The 20,541-nt window shown below is 37.4% G+C and overlaps 1 protein-coding gene across 1 annotated transcript in view; it reads left to right on the forward strand.

Annotated features, from left to right (window-relative positions):
- The first annotated feature begins 1,960 nt into the window (after positions 1-1,960).
- The window catches only part of LOC127510706 (NACHT, LRR and PYD domains-containing protein 12-like), a 33,583-nt gene continuing 15,002 nt past the window's right edge, over positions 1,961-20,541 (forward strand). Inside the window, exons 1-2 of the mRNA XM_051890645.1 lie at positions 1,961-3,805; positions 9,502-9,675. Of these exons, the coding sequence (XP_051746605.1) occupies positions 2,052-3,805; positions 9,502-9,675 (1,928 nt within the window). The 5' untranslated portion in view covers positions 1,961-2,051. The remainder of the gene's footprint in view (positions 3,806-9,501; positions 9,676-20,541) is intronic.

Here is a 20,541-nt window from a genome sequence, read left to right on the forward strand (position 1 = left end):
ATAGTAACTGATGGAAATATAATTTTATAAAAAAAAATATATATTTCAGCAAACAGACAAATGTGAAAATGTGAACAAGATGAGGAGAGAAAAGCTGTTTGAATAATATGATTCAGTTTGAGAAGAGATCAGTTTAATGCTGCTATCTAGAGAAAGAATGGGTTTATGAACTGAATGAAGTTTGTGTTTGATGTTCTTCATTGTTGAGACAAGGTAGGTTTGAACAAACACATTTCTGGATTCATTCTCTGAATTGTGAGTTGAACTGACAAAAGCATCTTTGTTTTTTTGTTTTTCCACAGTAAAGGGTACTTTCTGTTAACTTTTTTCAGTGGATTAGTGTACTGTGGTAAAGTTAGTTTCATGTTCTATTTGCTTAATGTTCAGCTATACTACTTAATGGTCTGTTTGAAAACTGCCCACAGAGCAAAAATCTAAGGTGTTGTCTAATCATTCATTCTGTAAGGAATAACTGACAATGTTGAATTATTAAAAAATAATACACACCCAAGGTGGTAATGCCACCACAATTGTCCATTATACTAGAGTTACAACACATTGTGCAGATGTTTTATTTCAAAACATTTGTCGGGTTTTTGTCCATAAAACAAAGAACACATTCTGGTAACCAAACAGTTTCAAGTCCCCACTGAATTCCATAGAATCTTTTTCCATATTTGGAAGTCAGTGAGGCCCATCAACTGTTTGGTTACCCAAATAAAGGTTAGGAACATCTTGAGGGTGAGTAAATGATGACAGAATTTTCATTTTTCAAGTAACTTTCCCTTTAATACGCATACAGTACCCAATGAATATAAGGAAAATTTAGTATAGACTTAGTAAATATTATTCTTGTTGTTGTAGTAGGTTTCTAGTGGCCAATAACTTAAAATCTTTGATTCAGTGTGTCCACTGGGAACCTACTATACCAAATTAAATTTGAAAAGAACAATTATGTGAATCATAGTAATTTGTTTTTATAAATGATACATACATATTATTATTATTATTATTATTATTATAAGTTTTATTTATATAGCGCCTTTCCAGGGCTCAAGGAATATATAAATATATAAAAATCTCATTAAACCTCTGGGCCTCTTCGTTTAGAGGTCACACTTGGCTTCTTCATGGCCAAAAGTGATTGAAGCCTTAAAATGAATAATAAATTATTTTTCAATTAAATGAAGGTAGATTAGTGCCATCTGGTGCGAGTAAAAACAATGTGGGTGTGGGGGTGCATGTGTCTATTTTGCACTCTTGACATTTTAGAGTGTCACCCCTTCATTGCTGTGCACTTTTTTTCTGCACAGTGGCTGAATTGTAGTTTGTATCATGAAAAGTTTCTCTGAGTTTTATTTTTTAATATTTCCCATTCATTTCCTATGTCGGTCATTTTTGGCTGCGAAGGAGCAAAGTGTGACTATATTTTTACAACCCTTTAACATATCCGAATCATATCCATGATTTCTTTGTGTTCACATAGCTAATATGACAAAAGTCACCGAGTTTCATTCATGAAGCAAAAAAAAAAAAAAGAACATTTCAAAATGTACATTCATTTTTGACTGAAGGCAGGAAAAAGCTTTGTTAGTGTTAGTACCTGATTCTGTACGTCTAAATATGTAATTCCTGTTCTGTGTTTTAATAGCACTGTCTGTAAAATGAGTGTCTATGCGAAGAGAGAGGAGGAGGATGTTCAAATACATAAGGCAGCATCTCCAGAAAGCAGCTGTGTGTCTTTGAAGAGTGATGCATCCATGGACCCTCCCCCTAAACTCATTGATGGAGCAGTGACCTCTGACCCTGAGTGAGTATCAGTGTGAGCAATGTGTAGCTGAGTCTGTACTTAGGTCAAGAATTAGCTTTTGGGTCATAAGCTCTTCCTAAAGTATTGTATAGTAGAGTTTGGTGTGATTTTTCTGAATTTTATTTAATCTCACTGTTTCTGCAGATTTAAGAGAGATGATGTGATCAAATCAGTGACCTGTACTGACTCCGACTGTCAGACCCTCATCAGGCAGAGAGTCAAAGACCAGCATAAAACCAGCATGAAGATCAAGTATGAGAGATTATTTGAGGGAATCAAACTAGAAGAGAATCAAACCCTCCTGAACAGAATCTACACACAGCTTTACATCATAGAGGGAGAGAGTGAAGGAGTGAATGAAGAACATGAGGTTATACATATGGAGAAAACAACCAGAAAACAAGACACTCCAATCTACTGCAATGACATCTTTAAACTCTTACATGAACCAGGATGTGAGGAGAAAGACAAAATCAAGACTGTTCTTACTAAAGGCATCGCTGGAATTGGAAAAACCGTCTCTGTGCAGAAGTTCATTCTGGACTGGGCAGAGGGAAAAGCCAATCAGGATGTAGATTTCATGTTTGTGCTTCCATTTCGAGAGCTGAACTTGATTAAAGATTCCCAGTATAGTCTTCACAGACTTCTTCTGGACTTTCATCCTGAACTTAAAGATCTGGACTCAAAGATTTATGATGAGTGTAAAGTTGTGTTCATCTTTGATGGTCTGGATGAAAGCAGAATTACACTGATGTTTTCAGACAGACAGAAAGTTTGTGGTGTGAATGAATCTTCATCAGTGGCTGTGTTGATATCAAACCTCATCAGGGGAGAGCTGCTTCCCTCTTCTCTCATCTGGATCACCTCCAGACCAGCAGCAGCCAATCAGATCCCCTCTAAATACATCAAACGTCTGACAGAAATTCAGGGATTCAATGAGCCTCAGAAGGAGGAATATTTCAGGAAGAGAATAATTGATGAGCATCAAGCCAGCAGAATCATTTCACACATTAGAAGATCAAGAAGCCTCCACATCATGTGTCACATACCCGTCTTCTGCTGGATCTCAGCCACTGTGCTTCAAAACCTCCTAAAACAAGATGACGGTACAGAAATCCCTCAAACTCTGACTGAAATGTACATCCACTTCCTGCTGACTCAGATCAACATGAGGAATCAGAAGTATGAAGAGAGAGATCCAGAGAAACTCCTGCAGTCCAACAGAGATGTGATTGTGAAACTTGCTGAACTGGCTTTCAAACAGCTGATGAAGGGCAATGTGATGTTCTATGAGGAGGACCTGATTGAGAGTGGCATAGATGTCACTGATGCCTCAGTGTATTCTGGGATTTGCACTGAGCTCTTTATGGAGGAATCTGTGATTCATCAGAGGAAAGTCTACTGCTTCATACATCTGAGCTTTCAGGAGTTTCTAGCCGCTTTATATCTGTTTTACTCCTGTGTAATCAAGAATAATGAATCATTGAAGTTGTTTCTGAGATATAAGTGGACCAGTTTGGAAATCTCTCTCTATGAGCTACTAAAATTTGCAGTTAATGAATGCATATGGAGTAAAAATGGACACCTGGATCTTTTCCTGCGGTTCTTGCTGGGCGTCTCACTGGAGTCCAATCAGAGACTCTTACAGGATCTACTAACAAACACAGTGAACAGCTCAGAGATCATCAAGAGAATCACACAGGACATTACAGACAAAATCAAGGGTGATGTACATCTCTCAGCTGACAGAAGCATCAATCTGTTCCTCTGTCTGCTGGAAGTGAAGGATCAGACTCTGTACAGAGAGATTCAGCAGTGTCTGAAATCAGAGAATCACTCAGTCATTCGACTCTCTCCATCTCACTGCTCAACAATTGCCTACATGCTTCAGATATCAGAGGAGGTGCTAGATGAGTTTGATTTGAAGAAATACAACACTCTCAAAGAGGGTAGAGCGAGACTGATACCAGCTTTGGTGAACTGCAGAAAAGCTCTGTGAGTATTATTTTATGTGATTGGAGATGAAACTGAATGTGTCTTTTTTTGAGACACAGTAACATTTATGACAATTATTATAAAGTCAGAAGCTGTTTGATGAGTTTGACCTGTCAGACTCAGGAGAATCATTAGTTGAACAAATAGGACAAGATGGTTATTGTCCCTTTTAAACCTAAACTTCAGGGTGTTTTGCACTGCACTTATTCTGAAATGTGCCAACGACTAGTAGATACCAGGGGTCATCAGTAGATGTAGGGGACACACCATCAGTTGTTTACCTTCTTGTCATCAAGTGTTCCGGCCTTTTAAACACAATACACCCTCTGCAAATGCAGGCCCACCCCAGGCTGATCAGGCCCAGGTGTGTATCAACATCATCTTGGGGCCCAACTGGGGTCTTTACGCCTGATCCAAAGCCACAAATGTATGAGCTTCAACATTTGTTCTTCAGACATTCCTCTTTAAAATGTCCCCTTTAAAATTCATCTTTTTGATTGACCTTATTGATTCTTGGAAATTTGAGCCAGTGTGGATTGGAAAGATCCTTACCTGGGTTTTTTCAATATGTGAAATGTGGAACGATGAAAAATAATATTCTTGATAAGTCGCTATATTAAGGAAGCTTATGTAGCCAAAGCCAAACCCCCTTTAGTAATTCTGACTACAATGTTATTTATTTGCTCCCTGCCTAGCAGTAAGATTTCAAGTCCAGTAAACCAATTACAATGATTGTTAATGTGTGATCCAGAGACAGTGGATGCTAAAAGCTAAAAGGATGTTTTTTATCACAATGCAAAAATAGACATGGTTACTGAATAAATTACTGCATACATATCCATCGGTGTGGATTCAAATATACCTCAGAGTCGTTAAGAGGTAACACACGTCTCGGACAACAAACTGTATATAACGGGGAATTAAAGACTGCATTTAAAGGAAGAAAATGGCCTATAGGCTGGGGGATATTGTGGAACTTAGCTCAGCACAAAAGGACCTTAACTAGCAACTGAGGACAGCACAGATACAATCTAAGGAATGGGCTGAACAACCTTTGTCAAAGTCAGATACAAAAGAACTGTAGAACTCAATCTGGGGAATGACTAACATGACCCTGAAAAGGAAATCAATTTTTGCCTGCAATAAAACTGATAGGGCAAATGAACTGAACAATTTTTTTTTTTAGATTTGAGACTGAAACATCTAAGGAATGCTATGAAATTTTAGGTATAGTAATTATAATGTCTGTGATGACAGAATATTAATAGATCCAGGGGCTGTTACAAGGATTTTTAAAACTTAACATTCCGACAAAGCATCGCGACCAAATGGTGTCTAAATGGTGACCAAATGTCATGCTTTCTTTTAAAAACATTTACTGAGGAGCTCATACCAACATGGCATCGCTTTTTCCAGCTCTCAATCGATACTCAGTACCAGAACTTTTGAAAAAAAAAAAAATTATACCAAGAGTAACCGTGGTACTATTCTGTTAGACAAATTAGTTAATTTAAAAGTCAATCCTTTCTTGATTTATTAGTATTATTCATTTTTAACAAACCGCCCCAACAAGTGAAATTTAATTCAGTGTTGTCTGATGTTGAAGTAGTACAGGCCTTTACACAAACAATTGTGTTAGTCAGCAATCAAACCAATTTGTAAATAAATTTTCATACGATACTGTAATTGTGTATCTACTAACAAGAGCTTTTCATATTGATGACTATGAAGTTGATTACAAGATTATAATTATTCAGAATGAGTAGCAATATTATGTTAAAGGGTTAGTTCACCCAAAAATGAAATTTCTGTCATTAAGTACTCACTCTCATGTCGTCCGAAACCCGTAAGACCTTCGTTTGTCTTTGGAACACAAATTAAGATATTTTTGATGAAATCCAAGGGTAACCCTTTAATATTTTATAAAGCTGCAAGTGGGTCTGTTTAACGATATGGATTCGGGGGCCTTTAGGTTTAGGAGCTTTGGTACACTGCGGGCCCAGGGGCCTACGCAAGTGTTCGTTTCCGCCAGTGAGCCTACTTGCACAGACACTGTGCAAGGTCAGGGAGGATGAGGAGCAGGTCTTGATGATTACGCCTTACTGGCGTACAGCTCCGGGTTAAGCTGCTTTCTTCCCGTGTGTTAGGTACAAACAGGTAATGTAAAGACTAGCTCGGTGTCTAACTTGCAGTGCCATTCCCCTCTAAGGAGGGAGTGCGAGCACTTTTCTATACACTTCATGTGAGTTCCCCAGCTGGCGAACCCTGGATCGAGTTCCTCCAAATATCCGCCGGCAGTCAAACAGGGCAAAGGCGTCCAACGCCAGGCCCAGTACTTGAGATGCATGCCCAGTCAGTCAGACCCTGTACTGGGCTATATGCCCCATATGTTGTGATTCCGCTTGGTAATCCCTTATGTTTATTCTCCACAGTAAGGTTTCCCTGTTGGTAAAACTTTTCCCTGGGTAGGTTTTACTGTGCCCCAGTTCTGTACCTGTAGTTGTTCCATCCCTTCTAGGTAGGACCTACCACACATTTCTTTCCATATGTAGTAGTTCAATTAGGACATTTAAGTAGCTTTTATAAATATGCCTTTTCTAAAATATATATATATATATTACTGGTGTGCATCTTGAGATAAACAATGGCAGTGACATATTTTAGGATATGTCAGTGCAAGTTGCTTTAGTCTAGGACTAGACTTAAGCCTTGTCTGTGAAACTGGGGGTATGTTATCTACATTTAAACTGGGTAAAACCACTGGTGGGCTCTAGGCGATGCTGTGGGGTAATTTTTTGCTGCGCAGTAGCCTACACATAATAACGTGAAGCAGTTAGAATCTAACCTTTGTATTTTATTTATTTTAACTAGGAATTAAATTTAAATTGACAAAATAAAGGAAATTAAATGATTTAACACACCTACCCCCGGTTTCACAGACAAGGCTTAAGCTAGTCCTAGACTAAAATGCATGTTTGAGCTGTTTTAACTGAAAGTAACTTGCACTGACATATCTTAAAATAATGTCACTGCCATTATTTTGTGTCAAGATGCACACCGGTAATGTTTTCTAGGGTATGTTTATAAAAGCTATTTAAATACCCTAATTGAAATAAGGCTTAATCCTGTCTTAGCCTAAGCCCTGTCTGTGAAACCTGCCCCTTAAGGATTAGTTCAAAAATGAAATCCAATGGTGTTTCTGTGAGAATCAAGTTTCTGTGTACAGCCATGGCCAAAAGTATTGGCAATGACATAAATTTTGTGTTTTGCAAAGTTTGCTTTAGTATATGTAGATAATTTTTGTCACGTTTCTATGGTATACTAGTAAAAATGATTAGTATTTTACAAGTTTAAAAGTTTTTTACTGGAAAAAATATTCAATATAGGCTATGCAAAGAGTCAATACAGTGTTGACCCTTTTTTCTGCATTACTCTTAATTCGCTCTGGCATTGTTATGATTTGTTGGCGTTAGCTGTTGCAAGCACTGAGCGTCAACGATAGAAGATCCAAATGCAGTTTTATTGATAGCACAATCCAAAGTCATAGTCCATTAAACAGGCAGAAGGTTAGAGCACATTAAATCATACAACCAAATCCAGAGGGTGAGACAGGAACGAGAAAACCAGGATACAGACAGATATCAAAAACCTGGAACATATAAACCAGGGGAAATGCTCAGTAATGCTGTGCAAGACAAGACAAGACTTTGCAGTGAGACAGATAACTGAACCGGGTTATATAGGGAGAGAGACAAAGGGATAATAAGGTGATGGGAAACAGCTGCACATAATTACACAGATAACAGAACAAAGCATTGTGGGAAACTGAGTCCATCACGTGTGTAGTGTTAGTGGAAACAGTGCCCTCTGCAGGCATGCAAGGGCACTCACAGCTGGTAGATGTGACATAGCCCTCCATCAAAGGAGCAGCTTCCAGACACTGAAACCGGTGGGAGGTGGATCGGAGGCGGATCTGGGGGAGGGAAGGTGGGCCAGGTCCATGCATAGGGAAGGGAACTGAAGACACAGGCAGGACAGAAACACAAGGCAACGTAGACTGGGTAGAGGACCGGGGTGATGCAGGTTGGTCAGAAGGCCAGGATGGTACAGACTGGGCAGATGACCAGGGTGGTGCAGGCTGTGCAAGTGGCCAGGGTGGAGCAGGTTGTGCAGGTGGCCAGGCACACAGGCTTGAAGACCCCTACGGCGAAGCAGACGACCACCACAGCAGTGCAGATGGGCTTGAAGACCCCCACGGCGGTGCAGAAGACCACCACAGCAGAGTAGATGGGCTTGAAGACCACCACTGTAGCCCAGATGAGGCTGAAGATCTCCATGACGGAGCAGAAGACCTTCTCCATAATGCACTCTGGGCTGAAGATCTCAACGGCGGGGCAAAGGACCCCAGGGGCAGATCTGGTGGAACTGGCAGGGTAAAATCAGGCAAGACTGAAACACAAAACATAGAGAGGTTAACACTGGCTACAGAAGCCATGTCCAAACAGGCAGGGAACTCAGGGGCGACCTCTGTGCTCATATCAAGGCAAACAGGGAGCTCAGGGACGACCTCCGTGGTTGTGTCAGGGCTGACAGGAAACTCAGGGGCTGAAATGGGCTCTTGAGTGAACTCATTGGCTGGAGTGGTCTCTGAAATAGACTCTTGGGCTGGAGCAGACTCTGGAATAGCTTCTTGGGCTGGAACAGGCATTGGAGCAGATTCTTGGGCTGGCATAGGTTCCGGAGTGGACTCTATGGCTGGAACGGGTTCACAGGCTGAAGAGCAGTGTGCGGTCCAAACGCACAAAATGGCCATTGCCGTGATGGGGAGAACAGAGGACAAGGGAACAACCTCTGGGATGGCAGCAGGGATAACAGCTACACGCATTTTGATGCAAAGCGATGATGGCTGCATGTCTTTCTTTGGAGGTAACTATTGCCATCACAAGAACACAATGATTGGAAGTACTTCTTCCCTTTTATAGCAAGCAGTCTGCTTCTTATGATCCAATCAGAATGAAAATGATTTCACCTGTTCACACTTTCCCATGAGCTGATGATATGATTAGTGAAATGATATTAGCTTGTCATTTTGTGCCAGGGCCAAAAAAAAAAAAAGAAAGAAATGTGAGCTTTAGTGAGTTTATTTGTTTGCAAATGAAGCTTTTTGCAATTATTTAAAATGCATCTGATCACTCTACACAATAATCTAAAAATAATGTGAATCAACACCACAATAACTGAAGCAGCAAACTTTGGAAAACAAAATTTCTGTTACTGCCAATATTTTTGGCCATGGCTTTAGGAACTGCACATATGTCTCTACTTGGTCCTTCACAGAAATGAGAGAGCATGAGCTAAACAACATAGATAAAAACATAATAAGCACATTTGCTGTCTCTTTTGCACACACACACAAACAATGCATTTTACATAGAGAAATAAAAATGTTTTAATCTGTGACAGAATTTGCCAGATGTTTCAGCTTATTTCAGCTTCACTTATATTTATTCTTTTGGCAGATGATTTATCCATAATAGCAACGTGCAGTGCACTGCTGTTAGTGCAGTGCTCTTCCAGTTGAGCTATTGGAACCGATATGATGTGATATAACAACTTTTAGAATGTTTATAGTATCACACTTATTTAAACATATTTTATCTGATTGTCAGTCAGTTGTATTTCATCTTGTATTATAGACTTGCTGACTGTTATATCACTGAGCAGTGCTGTGAAAGTTTATCTTCATCTCTACAATCATCAAACTCCTCACTGAGAGAGCTGGACCTGAGTCACAATAAACTGTATGATTTAGGAAGGAAGCTGCTCTCTGATGGATTGAAGAGTTCACACTGTCAACTCAACATACTGAGGTAAGAAAAACAGATAAAGGTTCACTTGGTTATGAAATTAAAATTACACTCATCAATCAGTGCTTTTGTACTTTCACAAGTAAAATTGAGAAGGAGTACTAAATACTTTTAGCTGAGTAATATTTTATTATATGTATCTGTACTTTTACTTGATTTGTGTACTTTGTCCACCACTGTTTTATACATGTTAACAAGGCTTTGGGATAACCATGATGCATTATAATCTAGGATGCTGAAATGTTTTCTTATTTTAAAAGTGACCTATTATGCTCCTTTTTACAAGATGAAATATAAGTCTCAGGTGTCCCCAGAATGTGTCTGAAGTTTTAACTCAAAATACCCCATGGATTTTTTTTTTTTATTATACCATGTTTTAAAATGCCTATTTTTGGGTGGGAGAAAAAATGCGCTGATTTGGTGTGTGTACCTTTAAATGCAAATGAGCTTGTGCATCCTGCCCCCAAGCTCGCGATTCCAATACCCTGTTGCATAAATATTACAGGAGAAGCTCACACAGCAAATATAACTCTCAAAATGGATCATTACAATCTGTCCGTGATGTAGCATACGTATCACGTAGGTATGACATGTATTTTGTGGATGTTTGCTAACATTAGATTCTAAATGAGTTTGATAGCGTGCTGCACGGCTAACGTGGCTAAAGCTACACACTGTTGGAAAGACTAAGAATGAAGATGCGTTTATGAATTAGACTGCAAGCATTTTCTGGTTAAAAATAAAAATAACGACATGGCTTTGGTCTCTGTGAATACAGTAAGAAACAATGGTAACTTTAGCCACATTTAACAGTACATTAGCAATATGCTAACGAAACATAATCAGGAAAACAATTTGCAAACGTTGCAAAATATATATGAAATTGGAACATGAACAGTTGGTATCAATACATCTTTGAGAATCAACTTATGTGCAAATCCTGTTTTACTGACCCTTGTGTGCAAAGCAGTCTGGTGATGAATTTATCTGGACACATTCCCTTCATAAATAAAATTACACCACTGTGTCCTTATTGGGACGTTCCCTTCATAAATAAAATTACACCGTGTCCTTATTGGAAAGGAGTTTATGGAGACTATGCATTTTAGCCAATGCCAAGACGATTCCAACAACGTGTGTACTGTTTACCTTCCTTTTTATGGTTATTTACAGCTGTCTCTACCATTCAGAAATCAGAGCTCGTATGACAGGTGACCTGTCACTGTCGCATCACTGTTATGCTTCTGCAGAATCATAGCGATGTTTGTTCTCTATGGGTGGACGCCATTAATGGAATGTCTGCGTATGTATTTAGACAATCTATTGTTTTTGGATACTAATGCTGTCTTTTGTAGGGGAGTAACGGTTCTCTGTAAAAAATCAAACCTTTCGGTTCTCCGCCCACGGTCCGGCACGCGCTTGCACTGCAGTTCATCCCAAATCTGATGACGCATCTATAATAATGTTTGTTGAAAATAACAAACAGACAGACAGAGTTTGGGTAATGAATGTTTCAGTCAATTAATACGCATTCAGGCTTCCCAGTATGTTACAACAGCGATGATCAAAAGAACATGGACAAACAGTCACTTGTAAACTTTCTTCAATCCATGTGCCATATGCTCTAATAATATGACCAGTCATTTACGCCGTCATCACCCGAGTTGATGGCACGTGAGCGCTGGTGAGACCTAAACAGCACACCTTGCTATCTGTGTTTAAACTGAACTCATTTAAACCATGCCAATTTAAACATTCAACCGTAAGATGTGAAAGAGAACTCACGCGCGCGCTGTGAGGAGATTTGTGTGTGCGCTCATCCGAAGCTCTGGGGGGGTTAATAAAGGCCTTCTGAAGTGAAGCGATGCGTTTGTGGGAAAAAAAAAAAAAAAAAAAAATCCATATTTAACAATTGAAGTAAAATATCTAGCTTCCGCTAGATCACCTTCCGTATTCAACGTATGAAGAAAGTGTAAAACTCTTGCAGTTCATAAAGCTTACGCTATGTCCTACGCCTTCCCTATTCAACTTATGGAAAAAGTGTAACTGACGCGACGCCAGTTTACACTTTCTTCGTAACTTGAATACGGAAGGCGGTCTAGCAGAAGCTAGATATTTTACTTCATAACATGTTAAATATGTTGTTGTTTTTTTACACAAACGCATCGCTTTGCCTCAGAAGGCCTTTATTAACCCCCCCGGAGCCATGTGGAATATGTTTATGATGGATGGATGTGGATGGATGCACTTTCTTCAGGTCATACTTGTGACCCCTGTTCACTGCCATTATAAAGCTCGGATGTATGGAACCAGATCAGCCTCAAAAATAATACATTTACAAAACAAAATTCATAAATGCACAGTACAATTCACATTTACAAAATCTGATTCATAAATTCAAAACACAGTTCATAAATACACAAACATAAATATTTACCCAAATGCTCACACAAATGCATCTTACCTAAATAAATTTAAAATGCTTACACAAATACGTATATATCAAGTTCTTGAATTAATTTCCATCACACATTTATGAATGATGTTACATGTATTTATGATCTGCATTTGCAAATCGTCACGTGTTTGGACTGCTTTGAATTTGTGTCCAGTATTTTTGAGTCCTTCCTGGCATTTATTTAGGTAAGATGCATTTGTGTGTGCATTTGGGAAAATATTTTTTGAGTAGGCTAGTAGGCTACAGGATGGGAGGAAAAAAAACCTGAAAAAAAAAAAAAAAAATTGCAAATTTTTTTTATCACTAAACTACTGTCATAAAAAGTTATAGTTTTGTATATACATAACTCCTGAAAAAATTAAAATGTGTTTGGACTGATTTAAAAAAAAAAGTTTTGAACAAATTTGATTGGTTTGTCGATAGTGAGCGCAAATGCAGGTGATAAGCGGTTTTATTAAGCGAGTCATTGAGTCGTTCATTCACGATTCGTTCAAACGGCCGATTCATCAAGAATGAGACAGATGTTTGTGAATGGGTCATTGAATCTTTGACTCAAACAATTTGTTCAAAGCCCAACAGCAATGAACCAGCCTTGGGGGGGCCCAGCTTGCAAAAGGTTGAGAACCCCTGCTTTAAGTGAACGAGGAAGAAAACGTATGTGTATCAGAATCAGTGTACTGGATCTGTGAATTATGTCTTAAAGTGACAGACGCCTAATATTCTTGCTCTCTGTGTTTTTAATGTTGATAAAACGACAAAAGACAAAAAAAAAAAAAAAAATCACTAACTGCTCTTGTCTGAATAGCTTTTGTAACTTAAATAATGTTTAATCTTTATTTAATTTATACAGTTAAGTTTATATGGAGTGTTATTTTATATTTGAATACTCTATTCAATTTCTATACCTAAAAATTACTGTTAGATACCTGAAAAACCTGAAAATCATTATTTATTTTATTTGTATATTTGCATTATTGTATTTATTTGTGCTGTTTCTTGTAGTTAGATTATTTGTTATTTTATTTATTTTTATTTGACAATTGTCCTTTTTTTCCCTGAACATAGCACATACTGAACCGTACCTAAAACTGTGATAAAAACTGAACTGTGAGTAATCTGAACTGTTACACCCCTAGTCTTTTGCCTGAATGATTGGTGATCATTGCGATAATAGTTTATATATAGCCTTCAAACAATTGCTTTTGGAGGCCGATTGCTGTTTGAATCGATCATCAGTATAGCTATTGTTTACGTTAGCCTAGCGATGTAGCATCTGTTTATATGTACGGATACATGATTGTTTGATTGTGAACGACTGGCAATCGAGAAAAACTGTTTAAAGGGATAGTTCACCCCAAAAAATGAAAATTCTATCATCATTTACTCACCCTCAAGTTGTTCCAAACCTGTATAATTTTCTTTGTTCTGCTGAACACAAAGGAAGATATTTTGAAGAATGTGTTAAACTGAACAGTTTTGGGGCACCATTGACTTCCATAGTAGTTTTTTTCTACTATGAAAATCAGTGGTGCCCCAAAGTGGCCTGGTTACAAACTTTCTTCAAACTTCAAAATACTGTAGTTAAATTTCAAAATGTGGTGTTTTTATATTTATAACATTTGAATACAGTTCAGCAACATACATCACACGACCTGACGACCAAGAGAGCTGACAATTGACCATCACTTAATTTACCATCACCTCGCGATTGAAAATGTGACACTGATATGACAGTTCAACAAACAAGTTAATAATATTAAGTCACTTACCATTTTAGACGAAATAATGACTGTTTTGGTCTATTTTAGCAGCGAAAATAGATCCGATGAATCCAAACAAAGATTACAACATAGCGCATCTCACAGCAACACTCAATCGTGTTTTGAATGATTCAGTGTTTTGAACAAATTGTTTGAGTCAAAGATTCAATGACCCATTCACAAACATCTGTCTCATTCTTGATGAATCAGCCGTTTGAACGAATCGTGAATGAACGACTCAATGACTCGCTTAATATAACCGCTTATCACCTGCATTTGCGCTCACTATCGACAAACCAATCAAATTTGTTCAAAACTTCTTTTTTTTTTAAATCAGTCCAAACATATTTTAATTTTATTCAGGAGTTATATATATACAAAACTATAACTTTTTATGACAGTAGTTTAGTGATAAAAAAAATTTGCAATTTTTTTTTTTTTTTCAGGTTTTTTTTCCTCCCATCCTGTAGCCTACTCGCGCCCCCCCGGGGCTCTAAATGGTTTAGGTTAAGACAACCATTTGAGTTCAAACATGTCATTTTCCTGTTTGGGTATCAAAAGGGGGGTGCGTTTCAAGAGGTTAAACAAATATTTAAAATATTCTGTCTTGTATTAATTTGGAGAGTAACTGTGAATTTATTAAGATATAAAATATTAAAAACTTGCAATTAATCGTGATTAATTACACAAAAATGCGCAAATAGTTATATTTTTTAATTGACTGACAGCACTAGGTAAAACATTGCTCTAACTTCAGTCATGAAAGCAACAAGTTCCTGTTTGTTGACTGTTTAAAGATGTGCCTTGGTATTCTGCTCCACAGTCAAATACCACTTGTAATTCCATGATGTGGAATGTACCAAACTTTACCGTCACATTGATCTAACTGCTGCTCTGGCACTATCTCAGCATAGCCTTGGATAACCATATCTTTGAAAAAAGACTGTATATTCTTTATTTTCTTTTGAAACTTTACATTCTTTTCAAACTTTCTCTTTATCCCAACAAGATTTCTCCATGATTTCCATGAACTTCGCATCTTCTCTGGACATTTCTTTTTTGTCCTCTGACATTTTCTCATTGAAATCATGCTGGTATTGCTTTTCCAATAGTAACTCCAAGGTTTCAACCGAGATCCTATTTACTCTAGCAGTACATTGTTCATTTTGATAACTGCCTAGAGAACCATTAACGACCCACCCCTATAGGGTTCGTATCGCATATCTCCCTGACTATTCACTACTTTCTATTTGTTGTTGATTGTTGGTTCGACATTCTGTTCATTGTTTGTGTTGACATGTTGACAGCTTTATCAACTTTGAGCTCTTTGAAATGATTGTGAGGAACACTGTTGTGGATATTTATGGTTGCACACTTTGCAAGTTAAGCACCTTTTTACACTCTTTGCTTCTGTCCAACATGTAAGCAACCAAACAGACATCTTTTTCCTTTATAAAGTTGACATTTTCTCTGTGTTTCTTCTCAAACTTATTACATTGCTCCAAAGAATGACTTTGTGAACAAAACAAACAAGTGATGGAGTTACTCTTTAATTGACTGATCGGATGTTTAGCATTTGCTTTCTTGATTTCACCAACAATGGATTTGTCAACATCGGTAGCAAAACTATCTCCTTTTAACTTTGACTTTGACTGAGATTGTGACCCCTATTTGTAGACGTCATTTGATTTACCTGTTGTTATCATCGCTACATATTGAATGTACCCATATAGCTATTGGATCTGAAAAGATTTTAACTTGGAATTCAATGAAGTTGACAACACCACTAAATTTGGCTCTTGGTCTCTGTCTTTCCATGATATCACATGCAGCTGTTTCCATTTTCCAAGCTCCATTTTTCTCTGAGTTTAAATGGATGCTTTACAGTTACTGCTCTCATATTTGCTGGCATGTCCAGTTCTTGCGTGTACTGTAGATTTGCCCTTGCAATACAAGCAGTGGTGGACGAAGTACACAAATCAAGTACTTGAGTAAAAGTGCAGATATGTGTTATAAAATATTACTCAAGTGAAAGTATTTAGTGCTCTTTTTCAATTTTACTTGAGTGAAAGTACAAAAGTACTAGATTTTTAATGTACTTAAGTAAAAAAGTACTACTTGTTGAATGTTTATTTTGTAATTTTATATAGGCCACTTATATAATTTAATTTTATATTATGTATTTTATATAATCCTATTGCTCAAAATAATTATGTCAAATATACAAAACATAAAGGGCTAAATACATAACATTTTAAGAAATTGCTACAGCAGAGGGGAAGATGAACGTGCATGTGTTATTTTAATTTGTGTTAGAGTTGCACGATTCTGGATAAAATGAGAATCAAGATTTTTTTTGTTTCTTTCAAATAGAAATCATGATTCTCCCATGAATCTGAACAGACAACTAAACAAAATTGCGTATAATTATTTACTAGAGGACAAAATATTAATTTATTAATTAATTATATTTAATTAATTAATTAATTAATTTTTAAAAAATGGGTTTGAATGAATGATTTAATGACTCACTCAACTACTTCACTTGTTTCATTACTGGATGAATCAATGTTTTTGAACAAATCTTTTGAATGAATCATTCAATGTCAAATACATTTTACGTCACTTTGGCGCCTCCTAGTGGCGTAACGATGTAATTGATACAACCGTTATTTGAAGCAGCAAGTTAGTTTTAAAATGTAATTTGATCTGTTTGAATCGAGATCGAGATCTGTAGACACACTGATGTAGACGTGTCGCATTAAAGCATTTCAGTGGGTTTAAACAGATCGCCCTTTACAGCAGATTTAGTTCAAAAACAACTGACAGTTGTGACCTACATATGATTTTCACTTACAACAATTCATCCTAAAATTCAACATTAGTGGGCTGACTTACTTTTCACCATCAGTCGCGCGCGCACTCAGAGGATCCCCAGTTCTTGGCTAATTTTCAGTCAGACAGTGAAATTCATTCACTGGAGAGTCGCTCTGAACGGATCATTTAATCAGTGATTTGTTGACTCGAGAACAGCTGCAATACGATCAATCCAATTCGCGTATGAATTGTTGAGGTCCTATGCTGGTCTTATGCTGGTCCATGCTGGTCCTATGCTGGTCTTATGCTGGTCCATGCTGGTCCTATGCTGGTCTTATGCTGGTCCATGCTGGTCCTATGCTGGTCCATGCTGGTCCTATGCTGGTCCATGCTGGTCTTATGCTGGTCCTATGCTGGTCCTATGCTGGTCTTATGCTGGTCCATGCTGGTCTTATGCTGGCCAGCATGGACCAGCATTGGACCAGCATGGACCAGCATAAGACCAGCATAGGACCAGCATAAACCAGCTCAAACCAGCATACCAGCTCCAAAACCTACCTTAACCAGCATATGCTGTTTTTTTCAGCAGGGTTATTAAGGTGGGATATATGTTTAATGTTAAATATCTTTCTGCAAGAAATTGCGCGTGCACACATACATTCAGCAGCTGAATTTTAACCTTTGCCTGGTTAATTTAAAAGAGACCACTGTGTTGTTGTTTTTCTTATAAGCCAAAAGCTTCACTGTAGCTACTCTCTCTTGCACGCGCGCGCGTTTTGTCCCTAGCTCGCTCGAATTCATTCAAAAAAATGGAATTCTAAAATTGAAAGTCTGTATCCGTTCAGTCAGAATTCGCGCTGCAATACATCCATGACACTGACAGCTGTTAACTTATCCATTCTGACAGGTAATCATGGTCACTCGACATGAAATATATAAATAATTTTCATAGCACAGCCATTCAAAACCCAAGGGTCTGCTATGTGCATGTAAAACTATCAATGACAATCATTTTGGGGCAGGAAGTAATGTAAACACAGATATCGGATACCAGTCGCGTCTAAAGTGAATGTAAACACACTGGCCAAAAAATCGGATATGGTCAAAAGATCGGATTTGTGCATTAAAACTTGCAGTGTAAATGCAGCCAATGTTTAACCCTTTAAGCCCTCAGAGTTTTTTCAGTTTTTTTTATTTTTCGGAGAAAATTCACATATCTTTCCAATTTAAAATGGAATATCTCATGAAGGAAATACGGTAGCAGGTTCATTCTTTTTTTTTTTTTTTGGTGATGTTCCTCTATATGGAACTCTATCTATCTCTACTCTATCTCTATCTCTATCAAATTTTGTGGTGACTGCATGTAGAAATCAATAGTTATAGCATTTAGAACAAGGGTAGGCATTTTTAATATTTATTTTGTTTTCTGAGTGACATGCACAAAAATAATGACTCATAACTTCAAATCTCTAGCAAGGAGAGTTAAAAGGTTGGTATCGTTTGAAAGAAAATTTTACATTTTTTTTTTTCTTTTAAAAATTAAATTTGGACATTCTCATGCTGAGAAACTGCTGATAATGTCAAAAAATAAAAGTTTGCTCAAGGGAAATTTTACATATATTTCATATTTAACATGCAATAATTCAAAGAGGAAATAAGGTAGGAGGACAATTCTTTATTTTCCTCTATATGTGAGCTGTATCTGGATCCTGTATCTGATCCCATAAAGAAATAAAGAGTTACAGCATTTGGAACCAAGGTAAAGTAGCTCGTGACAGACACATGGGATTATTTTGATCTTGGACTCATTTCAATCGGTAGAATCCACTGTAAGTAATGATGTACCATTTTCTATAATATATGCATGTTTCATAAAGTTATAAGCGGAAATGCCAAGTGATAGCTACATTTTAGTTTTAATTAGCATCTGTCCACCTGTGGGGTTTTACGTGTCGTAATTGTGTGATCAATATCTCGCGATCAGCTTACTGGATTATGCTGATGTTGTTATTTTAATCGTGAGAATCTGCTTTAAATAATGTTGTCCAATTTTCCACAATCAGAGCATGTTTCTTGATGTTACGACGTGACACGTGACATGCTGCATCGGTTTATTATTTACATATGGGTCTTGTGGGGCTTCACGTACAAAAACTCACTTAAGTTTAGTCAAAGCCCAAAACAATTATACTTGTTGTATTCTACTCTGTGAGACCTTTCAAATTTTTATTTTAATTTTTTTTTAAAAAATTAGCTCAATTATGATTTTTTTTTTATTTATTATTTTTCAGCAAATAACTCCACAATACTAAGGAGTTAATCAAATTGGCTACATTCATTGTAAAGTTCAGACTCTAAGCTTTCAAATGACAACTATTTTGTGATTATCTAGGGAGTAGTTTTGAAAAATATGATTATTATTTTTTTATAGCTAGGTGGTGCCTGTGGGAGGCACACTCCATCTGTTGCAATGCTGTCTGCTCCTTGTTGTTTAAAAGTCCTGAGCACAGAAAGCTTTGCATTGGAGGCTAACTGTTGCTCAATATCATGCTTGATTTTTAAAGGGGACTTTTTTAGGATTTTTTTTTTTTTTGGATTTAGTTTTTTAGATTTTTGGTTTTTGGTGTGTCTGCCAGCTTATAAAAGCTGAAAAGAAAACATGCAGCCAGTTTGTTTCAATTTACAGCCTGTTTCAATTTACAGCCTGATTGCAAGCTATTTGAAAAAGACCACCTCCAAGCCATATACATCTCCTTATTTGGCTGTAGACCGCCACCTACCCACCTCTTTTGTACACAGGTAGCGAAACTAGCTAATGAAGGTACATTTCATTTTAGTAAGTGTTGGACAATGAAGTGATCCTGGCATGCAACCTGCTCTGTGTGCAGCTGTAAAGGCTCACAGGCGTCCTTACACCGAATCCCAGCCTCAGAGGAAACAAAAGCAAAATGGCTTGATTTTATATTTGAAGGAAATCCCCCAGAAAGAGTGGACAAAAACTTGATTGTGTGTGAAACAGACACTTTTCTCCTGACTATTTTACAAACCTGGGCAAAAAATAAATTCCTTTCCCATTCTGGATGAAAATTGTATGTTTTTGTTTTCTTTTGTGGAGCCTCTACCATTCTAGCTTGACTGTTATGTCGCAGCCACAGGCTATCACCATGGTAAGCTGTATATTGACATTTGCAACAGTTAACTTACTGGTGCTCATCTCTTATCTCATTGGTCACTTTATTGAAAATAAATACAGCAGTTGGATTAAGAAATAACAGTTACAGATGCTTGAAAAACTGAATATTAATCAGGCATGATGTATTTTTTGTACTTATTTTTCTTTTCATTTCGAGAACTACCGAGACAGTAGGGTTGGCGACCACTGCTCTAAAGAATCATACCAACTTGTGGAAAATGGGCATCCGATGTCCACTTTAAATATTCTGAACGAGTGACAAGCGGATTTTTCAGTTTCAAGCTGAATACATGCAAATTGCACAGAGGCATTAGATTTACTGGAGCATGAAATGTGGTGGCTACTTTTGTGGCTTGAAGTGCGACTGCTGACCTGTGTTTCAACTTTCAAAATGCTATCACTGGGTTCAATTTCACTGGCAGCACGATCACATTCCTCCTGTAGCTTTTCCAACCATTTATTTACCACAGCACTGAATTCCACAACCCATATCAATTTTGCTTAGAACCATGTTACATGTCTGTCCTTCTCCTTATCAGGCAATAAAACAATCAAAGACTCAGGTGCTTCTTTGGTCTGTGTAACGCTTCACAATTTAGTTTTCAGACCATATAATGCAAATGCAAAAGTGAAAAATTGAA

The sequence above is a fragment of the Ctenopharyngodon idella genome, chromosome 4, assembly GCF_019924925.1.
Source record: "Ctenopharyngodon idella isolate HZGC_01 chromosome 4, HZGC01, whole genome shotgun sequence".
Taxonomy (NCBI): domain Eukaryota; kingdom Metazoa; phylum Chordata; class Actinopteri; order Cypriniformes; family Xenocyprididae; genus Ctenopharyngodon; species Ctenopharyngodon idella.